The following is a 14,865-nucleotide window of genomic DNA, read 5'->3' on the forward strand; positions in this document are numbered from 1 at the left end:
CCAGCTCCCCCATTATTGTCACCCGATTGCAGCATTGTGTCTAACTGCAGTTGATGTGTTATTCACTTGAACTGCTAACCAAATAGAGAATGGTCTAATTCGACCCTTGTCATCCCTGTGGCCCCTCATTCTAGATAGTCACAGCAGTCCACAATATTTACATTTGCATCACTTGCTCTCAACACAAAACCGAGAGGATATCATTTTGACTGCTCAGTTTTATGCTGCATTCTGATAATCAGTCAATATGTTTAGACATAGTCATATGCACCCCCACCTACTTCTGTCCACGTGAGAAGAAATCCCGGCATAAATTGATGCGTTTTTGGGATACTCACCTTGTGGACAGCCTAAAGAATAATCATTCATAGGTGCGCTCTGCAAGCTATAGGAATCGTCTTGGACCCCCTGCCCATAATAGGACAGGTCTCATCTAAGTCTACGCTATTATGGTCTGAAAATTAGAAAAATTGGCCTAAGAACGTGTGGGTTTCAAACGTTCTGTTCTTTCTAAATGATATGAACGTGGCAGTGTGAAATGTGAAAGCTATGATGATCCCTTTAAGAATAGCCAGATAGTACTCTTTGTTTACATAGTAGAAGGTGCCGCCTCATTCTAGCCATGCCCATGTGAGATATCGAACAAGGGACGTCTGTTCTAATTTCTCGTATTTATTTGACTAAGATGTATTATAGAAATCAAATGATGAAAAATAAAATATAATATCCCGATATCAGCTTACATCGATAAAGTGTTGTGTAAATAAATGAGTCCAAAAAAAGTGATGAGAGGAATTTGTCTAAAGGTCCCCCCTGTTTAAAGTAAAGGACTGCTGAATGGTATGGTCCACCCCTGTGCCTGACTGGTTATGCATCCGCTTTTAGAGCGGGTTGAACTGGCAAATTGCGTTAATTACGATCTGTTTGTAACATATCTAACACAAAAATAATTATATTCGATTAATTTTTTTAAAAATAAGACGGCTCTATATGGTTGTAAAGACGTATACGACGTGATATTGTGTGAAATGGCAGCTGCTTACACCCTTTGAAGTGAATTTCCTATGATCGTTTCCTTTTGAATTTGGGCGAGTGCATTGAGATTGAGGGGCGCCTGCTGTCCATAGAAGCAAGAAAAAGCCTAATGTTTTCGCAAAGCCAGGAGGAACACTGCGGCCCGACTAAAGACCCAATAAAATACGGGGAGCTGGTAGTATTAGGGTAAGTTGGAGAAAGGCTTGTGTATTTTCTAAAGTCAACCAGTTTAGCTAGCTGACATTTTGTAGGCTAGGTGAAAAAGTCGAAGCTATGTTTGTGAACGTCAGAACTTTTTTCCTGCACAGAAAACACGGGCTGGAGTTAAATATTTTTTCTGTGAATAAATATTAATGCTTAATTAACTTCGATTTAGCTGTTGACAATAGGGTTAACTTACATGCACACTAATAATTGGATATTAAACTAATTCAAATAAACGTTTATTTGACACATGCGATGAATACGAAAAGTGTGGACTTTACCTTGAACCGCTTACGAGCCCTTACCCAACAATGCAGTTAAAAAGTAAGAAAATTGACAAATTGGTAATAAAATAGTGAGACAATAAAATAAGGTGGTTGAGGTAATATGTAGGTTTGGTTAGGTGATTGCTTGAAGTACCAGCTATGTACATGTAGGTAGGTGGCGAATAGCAGAAAGTCAATGTAGCCGTTTAATAACTTTAAAGTAGTCTTATGGCTTTGGGGTAGAAGCTGTTCAGGAGTCTTTTGGTTCCAGACTTTGCACTCTGGTGCTGGGTGATCGCAGATAGTACAGACTGTGACTTGGGTGGCTAGAGTCTTTGACAATTAGGGCCTTCCTCTGACACCACCTGGTATAGAGGTCCTGGATGACAGGGAGCTCAGTCCCCGGTGATGTACTGGGCCGTACACACTACCCGCTGTAGTGCCTTGCAGTTGGATGCAGAGCAGTTGCTAAACCAAGCAGTGAAACAGCCAGTCAAGATTCTCTCAATGGTACAGCTGTAGAGTATCTGAGGGCCAATACCAATTCTTTTTTTTCATCCTCCTGAGGGGGAAGAAGTGTTGTTGTGCCCTCTTCACGTGTTGGTGTGTTTGGACAATGATTGGTCCTTAGTGATGTGGAAATTGAGGAACTTGAATCTTGACGGTCTCCTCTACAGCCCTGTTGATTTGAATAGGGGCATGCGCGGCCCTCCGTTTCCTGTAGTCATGATCAGCTCCTTTTGTCTTGCTGACATTGAGGGAGAGGTTGTTGTCCTGGCACCACACTGCTAGGTCTCTGACCTCTTCCCTGTAGGCTGTCTTATCGTCTTTGGTGATCAGGCCAACCACGGTTGTGTCATCAGCAAACTTAATGATGGTGTTGGGTGTGGCTACACAGTCCTAAGCACCTACTCCTGAGGGGCCTGTGTGTTGAGGGTCAGCATGGCGGATGTGTTGTTGCCTACCCTCACCACCTGCGGGTGGCCTGTCAAAGTCCAGGATCCAATTGCAGAGGGAGGTGTTTAATCCCAGGGTTTAGTCCTTAAGTCTTTAACCAACAATGCATTTCAATAAATAGAGTTAAGGAAATATTTACTAAATAATCTAGTGAAAAAAATATAAATAAATAAATAATAAAGCAACACAAGAAAATTACATAACAATAACGAGGCTATATACAGGGGTACCAGTACCGAGTCAATGTGTGGTACAGGTTAGTCGAGGTAATTTGTTAAGTGACTGCATAATTAATAAACGGTGAGCAGCAGTGTAAAAACAAAGGGGGGGGGGGTCAATGTAAATAGTCCTGGTGGCCATTTGATTAATTGTTCAGCAGTCTTATGGCTTAGGTGTAGAAGCTGTTAAGGAGCCTTTTGGTCCTAGAATTGGCCCTCTGGTACCGCTTGTTGTGTGGTAGCAGAGAGAACAGTCTATGACTTGGATGACTGGAGTCTTTGACAATTTGTTGGTGGCCCTTACGGTCAGATGCTGAGCAGTTGCCATACCAGGTGGTGATGCAACCAGTGCTCTCGATGGTGCAGCTATAGAACATTTTGAGGATCTGGTGACCCATGCCAAATCTTTTCAGTCTCCTGAGGAGGAAAAGGTGTTGCCGTGCCCTCTTTATGACTGTCTTGGTGTGTTTGACCATGACACTTCGTTGGTGATGTGGACACCAAGGAACTTGACTCTCGACACCAATGAACTTAACTCTCAACCTGCTCCACTTCAGCCCCGTCAGTGTGAATGGGGGGCCTGTTTGGACCTCCGTTTCCTATAATCCACGATCATCTCCTTTGTCTTGCTCACATTGAGGGAGAGGTTGTTGTTCTGGCACCACACTGTCAGGTGTCTGACCTCCCTATAGGCTGTCTCGTTGTTGGTGATCAGGCCTACCACTGTTGTGTCATCAGCAAACTAAATGATGGTGTTGGAGTCGTGTTGGCCATGCAGTCGGTTGAACTGAGAGTACAGGAGGGGACTAAGCACACACCCTTGAGGGGCGCCAGTGTTGAGGATCAGCGTGGCAAATTTGTTGCTGCCTACCATTACCACCTGGGGGGTGGCCCGCCAGGATCTAGTTGCAGAGGGAGGTGTTTAGTCCCAGGGTCCTTAGTGATGAGCTTTGTGGGCACTGATGTTGATTGCTGAGTTGTAGTCAATGAACAGCATTCTCACATACAGGTCCTTGCAAAGGTATTCATCCCCTTTGTGTTTTTCCTATTTTGTTGCATTACAACCTGTAATTTTGAATGGATTTCATGTCATGGACATACACGAAATGGTCCAAATTGGTGAAGTGGAATAAATTAAAATATGGAAAAGTGGTGCGTGCAAATGCATTCACCCCCTTTGCTATGAAGATCCTAAATAAGATCTGGTACATCCAATTACCTTCAGAAGTCACATAATTAAAGTCCACCTGTGTGCAATCTAAGTGTCACATGATCTCAGTATATATACACCTGTTCTGAAAGGCCCCAGAGTCTGCAACACCACTAAACAAGGGGCACCACCAAGCAAGGAGCTCTCCAAACAGGTCAGGGACAAGGTTTTAGAGCTGTACAGATCAGGGTTGGGTTATAAAAAAATATCTAAAACTTCAAACATCCCACGGAGCACTATTAAATCCATTATTAAAACATGGAAAGAATATGGCACCACAACAAACCTGCCAAGAGAGGGCCGCCCACCAAAACTCACGGACCAGGCAAGGAGGGCATTAATCAGAGGGGCAACAAGGAGACCAAAGATAACCCCGAAGGAGCTGCAAAGCTCCACAGCGGAGATTGGAGTATCTGTCCATAGGACCACTTTAAGCCATACACTCCACAGAGCTGGGCTTTATGAAAGAGTGTCCAGAAGAAACTGTGAAACTGGTCAGAATTGAAGGAATGATGGATGGTGCTAAATACAGGGAAATTCTTGAGGGGAAACCTGTTTCAGTCTTCCAGAGATTTGAGACTGGGACGGAGGTTCACCACCTAGCAGGACAATGACCCTAAGCATACTGCTAAAACAACACTTGAGTGGTTTAAGGGGAAACATTTAAATGTATTGGAATGGCCTAGTCACAGCCCAGACCTCAATCCGATTGAGAAACTGTGACTTAAAGATTGCTGTACCCCAGCGGAACCCATCCAACTTGAAGCAGTTTTGCGTTGAAGAATGGGCAAAAATTCCAGTGGCTAGATGTGCCAAGCTTATAGAGACACCCCAGGAGACTTGCAGCTGTAATTGCTGCAAAAGGTGGCTCTACAAAGTATTGACTTTAGGGGGGGTGAATAGTATTGCACGCTTAAGTTTTCAGTTTTTTTGTCTTGTTTGTTTCACAATAAAAACAATTATTTTGCATCTTCACAGTGGTAGGCATGTTGTGTAAATCAAATTATACATTTGAATTCCAGGTTATAAGGCAATAAAATAGAAAAAAAAATGCCAAGTGGGGTGAATACTTTTGCAAGCCACTGTAGATGTTCCTTTTGTCCAGGTGGGAACGGGCAGTGTGGAGTGCGATTGAGATTGCCCCGTCTGTGGATCTGTTGGGGTGGTATGCAAATTGGAGTGGGTCTGGGGTTTCTGACATGTTGGTGTGAGCCATGACCAGCCTTTCATAGCACTTCATGGCTACCCACGGGGCGGTAATCATTCAGGCAGGTTACCTTCACTTTCTTGGGCACAGGGACTATGGTGGTGTGTTTGAAACATATAGGTATCACAGACTCCGACAGGGAGAGGTTGAAAATGTCAGTGAAGGCACTTGCAAGTTGGTCTGTGCATGCTTTGAGTACACGTCCTGGTAATCGGTCTGGCCCCGTGGCTTTGTGAATGTTGTCTAGTTTAAAGGTCTTGCTCACATCGGCTACTGAGAGCGCGATCACATTGTCGTCCGGGATAGCTTGTGCTCTCATGCATGCTTCAATGTTACCTCGAAGCGAGCAATGAAGTAATTTAGCTCGTCTGGTAGGCTCGCGTTACTGGGAAGCTCGTGGCTGGGTTTCCCTTTGTAGTCCGTAATATTTTTAAAACCCTGCCTCATTCTCGCCGAGCGTTGGAGCCGGTGTAGTAGGACTCAATCTTAGTCCTGTATTGATTATTTTGCCTGTTTGATGGTTTGGCTGAGTGCACAGCGGGGTTTCTTAGATTAGTGTCCCACTCTTTGAAAGCGGCAGCTTTAGCCTTTAGCTTGGTGAGGATGTTTGCCTGTAATCCATGGCTTCTGGTTGGGAAATGTACGAAATTTACTTTTTCGCTTATCTGCCAAGGGGACTGGTAGATGAGAAAATCCACCAGCCAATCATATTTTTTACATTTCTTTTTGTGTCACATATACATTAATTTCAGTACGTTTCATTGAGATAAGGTATTATGTTGATTACAAACTTAAAGAGGAGGCCAGAGCAAAATTTGAAACAAAATTGTTATTATATTGATCAACGGTTAATCAAATCAAGTTTATTTGTAGAGCACATTTTAAAAACAACTGTAGTTGACCAAAAGTCCTACTATACATAGTGAAAAAATGCCAAACAGTGGGCACACAATGAAATAAACCAAACATATCAGATACAATGAATAAGCGTACATGGAAGTCAAAACAGGGCAACAACAATGGTAAGATACAATTATGAGAAGTGCAGTGGACATAGAACTGGTGCTCTCCTGATACAAAGGGGAAGCAGGTCTACAAATCCTTTACTTTGAGTAGAAATACCCTGAAAAAATACAGGTAAAATAGAGACTTAGAAAATAGAAAATCAGATGCTGGTTATTTTTGCTGTGGCTCGATTTAATTTCCAAGCCTGAATACAACTTAAGAAGTCTTCAACTCAAACTTCTACTGAAGTATTTGCTATTATATGTACTTATGGATCCAACATAATAGTAAATTAGGTTTTGTAAACCTATCAGATGCTTAATCAACTTAAACCTCATCAGACTCCTCACTCCACCGCAATCACCCTCTGCACGGTCCATGAAGTCTGGCCTCCTACTCCTGACAGAGTCCTGGTGCCACAGCGTCACAGCTTTTATCGGATCATACTCCCTGATCTCTGGAGAGGACAGCTGTACCATAAGGAGATCTGACAGTGTATCAGACTTTAGGTTGGACCGCCAATCGGTTTTCACCTGTTTCATGGTATTAAAACCTCTTTCACATTCATCTGGGGAGGCAGGGAAGGACAGGACCAGTTCAACCAATGGCGGAAATCAGGGCAGGACTGCTGATGGCCTCTGTTGACACGGAACCAGGACATCTTCTGCAGGGACTGTGGCTCTTAGTACATCAGCACCTTCAGGACAGTCCACTGGTCAGGGATCCTTTCAACATGGATGCCAGAGGTCTCAACAGGCTTGTAGTGGTCCACCAGAGTTTCCATTTCAGTGTCACCAAAATCTAGAATTACTGTATACATTACAACGAGCATCATGCAGTTTTAATTCTCAAACTATAAAAATATGATGATGAACCTGAGCCTAACTGCCCTTTAATATAAAACATAAAGTAATCTGCTGCATCTCCTGACTCTGGCCAGTTGGTGAAGCTGACCAGCTTGGTGGCACACAGGACCCGTAACACTGGCGTCCTGGAACCTGTCACTCATACTCTCGACTAGCCCGTCAAGCGTTTTGTCTTGTGAGGTGACGAGGGTCTTGCTGTCACCTCTGTTCAGCGAAAATCGTTGTGGCCTTCATCGGCCCATCTCTGATGATAAAAGGCTAATTTTACCATCCTTTCAGAATTTTCCTTTATGACACACTCACTCACTCTCTCTCCCTCTCTTATTGATGTCATCCTTTCTCTTAATTCTTTTAAGTTAAGTATTTCTTATTGCAGCTTAAATAAACATACCTAGTTTTGTACTTTTTAAGTACTGCCTGTGTTGAGGAGCTGTGGGCTTCTGCTATGGTGATGGCGGCCCTCTGCAGACAGGTTGCTCAGGTGTGTTAGTGTGTCATGCAGGAAGCCACAGAAACGGATAACAGCATCCTCCCTCGCAGTACTGGAGTATTTCCTGGCCTTGGCCTGCTGGACACCTCTGACATTTTGGGCATCAGCAGATTGAATCTGAAATACATAAAGAACAGACATACAAGTAGACAATTAATTGCTGTCCAAAGAATCTATTAGATATGACACTTTATCAGTGCATAAAGCATTGAAACATGATGTTACCAATTTCTAACCGTGTTTGTTATTTACTGGACATTACGTATTGATGATGACTTTTAGAGTACGTAGCATGGCAATCTAGAATAACTACCTGTTCCAGGTGCTGGACACGCCCCTGGTAACCTTGCAGGAAGTGGTCCAGTGCACATAATGGGTGTCCTACCCATCGGGTCCCGACAATTCTGGTGGGCACCAGTGGTGTGCGCCCAAGAGCCTGGAAGCTGTTTACCAGGTTTACCCTGTTCAGTGGACTGGTGTAGTAGAAGTTGTAGAGCCCACTGAAGAGGTCTTCTACTTTCTGAAACATCACGTTGGACCAGATGGCATCAGAAAAGGTCAGTTCAAGGCGGTGTGCCATACAGTGGATGCTGATGATGTAGGCCCTGCCCCCCTTCAGCCGGCTGACCACACCATTCTTGGCTCCCGTCATCACAGTAACTCCATCTGTTCCCAGAGCGACCAACTTGCTCCCCCACTCATCACACACTCCCACTCCCTAAAATTGCATCCAAAATAGATAATCCTTTTCAAGATTGATATAGGCATATACTGTACCAGTCAAAAGTTTGGACACACCTACTCATTCTAGGGTTTTTCTTTCTTTCTTTTTTTACTATTTTCTGCATTGTAGAATATTAGTGAAGACATCAAAACTATGAAATTACACACATGGAGTCATGTAGTAACCAAAAAAGTGTTAAACAAATTAAAATATATTTGAGATTCTTCAAAGTAGCCACACTTTGATGACAGCTTTGCACACTCTTGGCATTCTCTCAACCAGCTTCATGAGGTAGTCATTTGGAATGCATTTCAATTAAATCAAATCAAATCAAATTTTATTTGTCACATACACATGGTTAGCAGATGTTAATGCGAGTGTAGCGAAATGCTTGTGCTTCTAGTTCCGACAATGCAGGAATAACCAACAAGTAATCTAACTAACAATTCCAAAACTACTGTCTTGTACACAGTGTAAGGGGATAACGAATATGTACATAAGGATATATGAATGAGTGATGGTACAGAGCAGCATAGGCAAGATACAGTAGATGGTATCGAGTACAGTATATACATATGAGATGAGTATGTAAACAAAGTGGCATAGTTAAAGTGGCTAGTGATACATGTATTACATAAGGATACAGTCAATGATATAGAGTACAGTATATATGTATGCATATGAGATGAATAATGTAGGGTAAGTAACATTATATAAGGTAGCATTGTTTAAAGTGGCTAGTGATATATTTACATTTCCCATCAATTCCCATTATTAAAGTGGCTGGAGTTGAGTCAGTATGTTGGCAGCAGCCACTCAATGTTAGTGGTGGCTGTTTAACAGTCTGATGGCCTTGAGATAGAAGCTGTTTTTCAGTCTCTCGGTCCCAGCTTTGATGCACCTGTACTGACCTCGCCTTCTGGATGGTAGCGGGGTGAACAGGCAGTGGCTCGGGTGGTTGATGTCCTTGATGATCTTTATGGCCTTCCTGTAACATCGGGTGGTGTAGGTGTCCTGGAGGGCAGGTAGTTTGCCCCCGGTGATGCGTTGTGCAGACCTCACTACCCTCTGGAGAGCCTTACGGTTGAGGGCGAAGCAGTTGCCGTACCAGGCGGTGATACAGCCCGCCAGGGTGCTCTCGATTGTGCATCTGTAGAAGTTTGTGAGTGCTTTTGGTGACAAGCCGAATTTCTTCAGCCTCCTGAGGTTGAAGAGGCGCTGCTGTGCCTTCTTCACAATGCTGTCTGTGTGGGTGGACCAATTCAGTTTGTCTGTGATGTGTATGCCGAGGAACTTAAAACTTGCTACCCTCTCCACTACTGTTCCATCGATGTGGATAGGGGGGTGTTCCCTCTGCTGTTTCCTGAAGTCCACAATCATCTCCTTAGTTTTGTTGACGTTGAGTGTGAGGTTATTTTCCTGACACCACACTCCGAGGGCCCTCACCTCCTCCCTGTAGACCGTCTCGTCGTTGTTGGTAATCAAGCCTACCACTGTTGTGTCGTCCGCAAACTTGATGATTGAGTTGGAGGCGTGCGTGGCCACGCAGTCGTGGGTGAACAGGGAGTACAGGAGAGGGCTCAGAACGCACCCTTGTGGGGCCCCAGTGTTGAGGATCAGCGGGGAGGAGATGTTGTTGCCTACCCTCACCACCTGGGGGCGGCCCGTCAGGAAGTCCAGTACCCAGTTGCACAGGGCGGGGTCGAGACCCAGGGTCTCGAGCTTGATGACGAGCTTGGAGGGTACTATGGTGTTGAATGCCGAGCTGTAGTCAATGAACAGCATTCTCACATAGGTTTCAGGTGTGCCAGGTGTGCCTTGTTAAAAGTTAATTTGTGGAATTTCTTTCGTTAATGAGTTTGAGCCAGTCAGTTGTGTTGTGACAAGGTATGGGTGGTATACAGAAGATAGCCCTGTTTGGTAAAATACCAAGTCCATGTTATGGCAAGAACAGCTCAAATAAGAAAAGAGAAATGACGGTCCATTACTTTAAGACATGAAGGTCAGTCAATAAGGAACATTTCAAGTACTTTGAAAGTTTCTTCAAGTGCAGTCGCAAAAAGGATCCAGCGTTATGATGAAACTGGCTCTCATGAGGACCGCCACAGGAAAGGAAGACCCAGAGTTACCTCTGCTGCAGAGGATAAGTTCATTAGAGTTACCAGCCTCAGAAATTGCAGCCCAAATAAATGCTTCAGTCTGCAGTTCTTATACCAATAGACCATTCGACGAGGGATGCAAGCTCTTGTTTGCTGAATGTCAAATATAGCGGCCAATAGAACTTACGGGAAGTTTGAAAGAATTGCCAACGCCCGATGGCGGTAGGCTATGACCGTTATTTATTCAGACCCATAACCATTCAATCTTAGTGAAGAGAGACTGCTTTCACTTATCTAATTCTAGACCAACTATATTATATTAAGCATGTCATTAGAATGATGAAGATGAGGACAACTTATTTCATTTAACTGTTGTGAGAAAGAGGGGGTAGGCTATAACAACATTAGGGGAAATATTATGAAAGGTATGAGTCAGCCTACTACTAATTATAGAAATAGGCCCTATTATATTTCAAAATGTAAAATCAAATTCGCTAGCCTATACTTGTGCTGCACCAGATTTGCATGTTCTCTCCCAACTTCATCATAATTTGAAGGAGGTCTGAAAAACCAGTCTATATAATAGTAATATCATTCCCACTAAAAAAGATTACCCTACTGGAGCTTTTTTAATTGATTTACCCAAGAGGGCATATAGCTAGCTACATCTATGGGCTTTTATGTTTTTTTTTTCATGCATTATGTGCAGTAGCCTATATCATATGTATTGGATAATGAAACAATAATTTAGTATTTTGTGGACTTGTGAGCATAAAATGTATTTTAATGTAGGGCTTCCAAAATGTATTTAATATATAGCTCATCAGGCTCAGGTAGCATCAGGTTTGAAATGTATTTCAAATCCAGCCTATTTGTTCTCGGGAAGTGATTTGTTCTCGGGATGAAACATCTGTAAAATACTGGGAAAATATTCAACCATAGTGCCAACTATTGATGACAACGTTAGGATCATTTGAAAGAAATCACACAAAAATAGCACAATTGGTCAGGAGCCCGTAAAACGGCGGCCATCCCCTCTAGCGCAATTATTTTATGGCAAAAGGTTGTGGGGCATTAGTCATGTAAGCACCTTACTCTGCTTATCTTAATTGCCTTAACGTCATAATCGGGGGAAAAAACACCTGGTTTTCTGAGCAATCTTTCGAATTATTAGGACATGTAACAGCAAATGCATCCAACAAATGTGTAGTCACACGCTATGTAGTCAGTCGTTGTGTGCTAAGAATATAGGTCCAAATACTAATCTTTTGACTGCTTTAATACACATACGTGAATTTGTCCCAATACCATTGGTCCCCTAAAATGGCGGGACAATGTACAATAAGTGCTATAATTTCTAAACTGTTCACCCGATATAGATGAAAAGCTTTCATTTGAACGTATGACAGTCAAGACTTTAACTTCATAGTCATTGTATAATTTCAATGCCAAAACGAACAAAAAAAAGTCACTGTGGCAATACTTTTGGCGCTTACTTTTTAAATGAGCATACAAGTATGTTTAATTTGATTAAAGCAGTCCTACATGACTGTTTGGAGTGCCGTGCCATACCTTTAGCTCTGTGATGCAGCAGAGCTGGCACGCTGAAGATAAAGTAGCGGCAGATGTCTCTGGAGGGGTCATAACTACGCTCTAGCTGTTCTCCAGACAGTGGTGACACTGGAATGTGTCCCAGGCACTGTTGGTGGCCACGTCACCTCCCTCAGAACCAGTGAAGATCTCCAGGTTCTTAGTGGGGTATCAGCACAATCTATAGAGGACAGAAGATGTAATTAGTGGGGAGGACTAACTGAGTTGATGAGTGTGTATGGGGACTGCATCACTGAGTGCAGAGTAGAGGGGCAAGCTCAGACAAACGGTGTAGTCTATCCCTGCCTTAACACTGATCTGTGTTCTTAGGCAAAATTGTGAGTGAGCCCACTCCCTTGGCTGAGAAGCAACCCCACACATGAATGGTCTCAGGATGCTTTACTGTTGGCATGACACAGGACTGATGGTAGCGCTCACCTTGTCTTCTCCGGACAACCTTTTGCCGGATGCCCCAAACAATCAGAAAGGGGATTCATCAGAGAAAATGACTTTACTCCAGTCCTCAGCAGTCCAATCCCTGTACCTTTTGCAGAATATCAGTCTGTCCCTGATGTTTTTCCTGGAGAGATTTGGCTTCTTTGCAGCCCTTCTTGACACCGTGCCATCCTCCAAAAGTCTTCGCCTCACTGTGCGTGCAGATGCACTCACGCCTGCCTGCTGCCATTCCTGAGCAAGCTCTTTACTGGTGGTGCCCCGATCCCGCAGCTGAATCAACTTTAGGAGACGGTCCTGGCGCTTGCTGCACTTTCTTGGGCGCCCTGAAGCCTTCTTCACAACAATTGAACCGCTCGCCTTGAAGTTCTTGATGATCCGATGAATGGTTGATTTAGGTGCTATCTTACTGGCAGCAATATCCTTGCCTGTGAATCCCTTTTTGTGCAATGCAATGGTGATGGCACGTGTTTCCTTGCAGGTAACCATGGGGGACAGAGGAAGAACAATGATTCCAAGCACCACCCTCCTTTTGAAACTTCCAGTCTATTATTCAAACTCAATCAGCATGAGAGGGATCTCCAGCCTTGTCCTCGTCAACACTCACACCTGTGTTAACGAGAGAATCACTGACATGATGTCAGCTGGTCCTTTTGTGGCAGGGCTGAAATGCAGTGGACATGTTTTTGGGGGATTCAGTTCATTTGCATGGCAAAGAGGGACTTTGCAATTCATCTGATCACTCTTCATAACATTCTGGAGTATATGCAAATTGCCATCATACAAACTGAGGCAGCAGACTTTGTGAAAATTAATATTTGTGTCATTCTCAACTTTTGGCCACGACTAAACACAACGTGTCATACACACGCGCTTGCATATACAAACCCACTACTCACTTGCTCATATTCAACAAACATATAGAGAGTTAGAGACTAGGTGTGTCTTTATCGTGATCCAGGATGGAGGAATATTATTTGGTTGTCGTCATCTGGCATGGTGATGGCACAGTGGCTGTTTGTTGGTCCCACTGCGACACATCACCACCTTCAACTGGTTTGGTAACTACGCCAACACAACTGGTACGTAGGCATTGGAGTTTGATACCCCTGGTCAGGATTCCACCGAGGAAGGTGGAGGGCTACATACAGTGCCTTGCGAAAGTATTCGGCCCCCTTGAACTTTTCGACCTTTTGCCACATTTCAGGCTTCAAACATAAAGATATAAAACTGTATTTTTTTGTGAAGAATCAACAACAAGTGGGACACAATCATGAAGTGGAACAACATTTATTGGATATTTCAAACTTTTTTAACAAATCAAAAACTGAATAATTGGCGTGCAAAATTATTCAGCCCCCTTAAGTTAATACTTTGTAGCGCCACCTTTCCTGCGATTACAGCTGTAAGTCGCTTGGGGTATGTCTCTATCAGTTTTGCACATCGAGAGACTGAAATTGTTTCCCATTCCTCCTTGCAAAACAGCTCGAGCTCAGTGAGGTTGGATGGAGAGCATTTGTGAACAGCAGTTTTCAGTTCTTTCCACAGATTCTCGATTGGATTCAGGTCTGGACTTTGACTTGGCCATTCTAACACCTGGATATGTTTATTTTTGAACCATTCCATTGTAGATTTTGCTTTATGTTTTGGATCATTGTCTTGTTGGAAGACAAATCTCCGTCCCAGTCTCAGGTCTTTTGCAGACTCCATCAGGTTTTCTTCCAGAATGGTCCTGTATTTGGCTCCATCCATCTTCCCATCAATTTTAACCATCTTCCCTGTCCATGCTGAAGAAAAGCAGGCCCAAACCATGATGCTGCCACCACCATGTTTGACAGTGGGGATGGTGTGTTCAGCTGTGTTGCTTTTACGCCAAACATAAAGTTTTGCATTGTTGCCAAAAAGTTCAATTTTGGTTTCATCTGACCAGAGCACCTTCTTCCACATGTTTGGTGTGTCTCCCAGGTGGCTTGTGGCAAACTTTAAACAACACTTTTTATGGATATCTTTAAGAAATGGCTTTCTTCTTGCCACTCTTCCATAAAGGCCAGATTTGAGCAATATACGACTGATTGTTGTCCTATGGACAGAGTCTCCCACCTCAGCTGTAGATCTCTGCAGTTCATCCAGAGTGATCATGGGCCTCTTGGCTGCATCTCTGATCAGTCTTCTCCTTGTATGAGCTGAAAGTTTAGAGGGACGGCCAGGTCTTGGTCGTTTTGCAGTGGTCTGATACTCCTTCCATTTCAATATTATTGCTTGCACTGTGCTCCTTGGGATGTTTAAAGCTTGGGAAATATTTTTGTATCCAAATCTGACTTTAAACTTCTTCACAAGAAAAAAGTTTGAAATATCCAATAAATGTCGTTCCACTTCATGATTGTGTCCCACTTGTTGTTGATTCTTCACAAAAAAATACAGTTTTATATCTTTATGTTTGAAGCCTGAAATGTGGCAAAAGGTCGCAAAGTTCAAGGGGGCCGAATACTTTTGCAAGGCACTGTATGTGCCAAGTTCTGTAAGGCACTTGATGAGTTGGAA

At 43.4% G+C, this 14,865-nt stretch overlaps 1 protein-coding gene across 2 annotated transcripts in view; it reads left to right on the forward strand.

The window, feature by feature from the left end:
• Nucleotides 1-816: 816 nt before the first annotated feature.
• LOC110497886 (E3 ubiquitin-protein ligase pellino homolog 2) overlaps nucleotides 817-14,865 on the forward strand; it is a 45,179-nt gene continuing 31,130 nt past the window's right edge. For both annotated transcript variants that reach the window (XR_016488986.1, XM_021574336.3), the window contains exon 1: nucleotides 817-1,221. Coding sequence is in view for 1 of the 2 variants with exons in the window: in XM_021574336.3 (XP_021430011.1) it covers nucleotides 1,145-1,221 (77 nt within the window). In the remaining variant the exon portion in view is untranslated. The remainder of the gene's footprint in view (nucleotides 1,222-14,865) is intronic.

The sequence above is a fragment of the Oncorhynchus mykiss genome, chromosome 19 (assembly GCF_057628025.1).
Source record: "Oncorhynchus mykiss isolate SJ-2025 chromosome 19, ASM5762802v1, whole genome shotgun sequence".
NCBI classification, from domain to species: domain Eukaryota; kingdom Metazoa; phylum Chordata; class Actinopteri; order Salmoniformes; family Salmonidae; genus Oncorhynchus; species Oncorhynchus mykiss.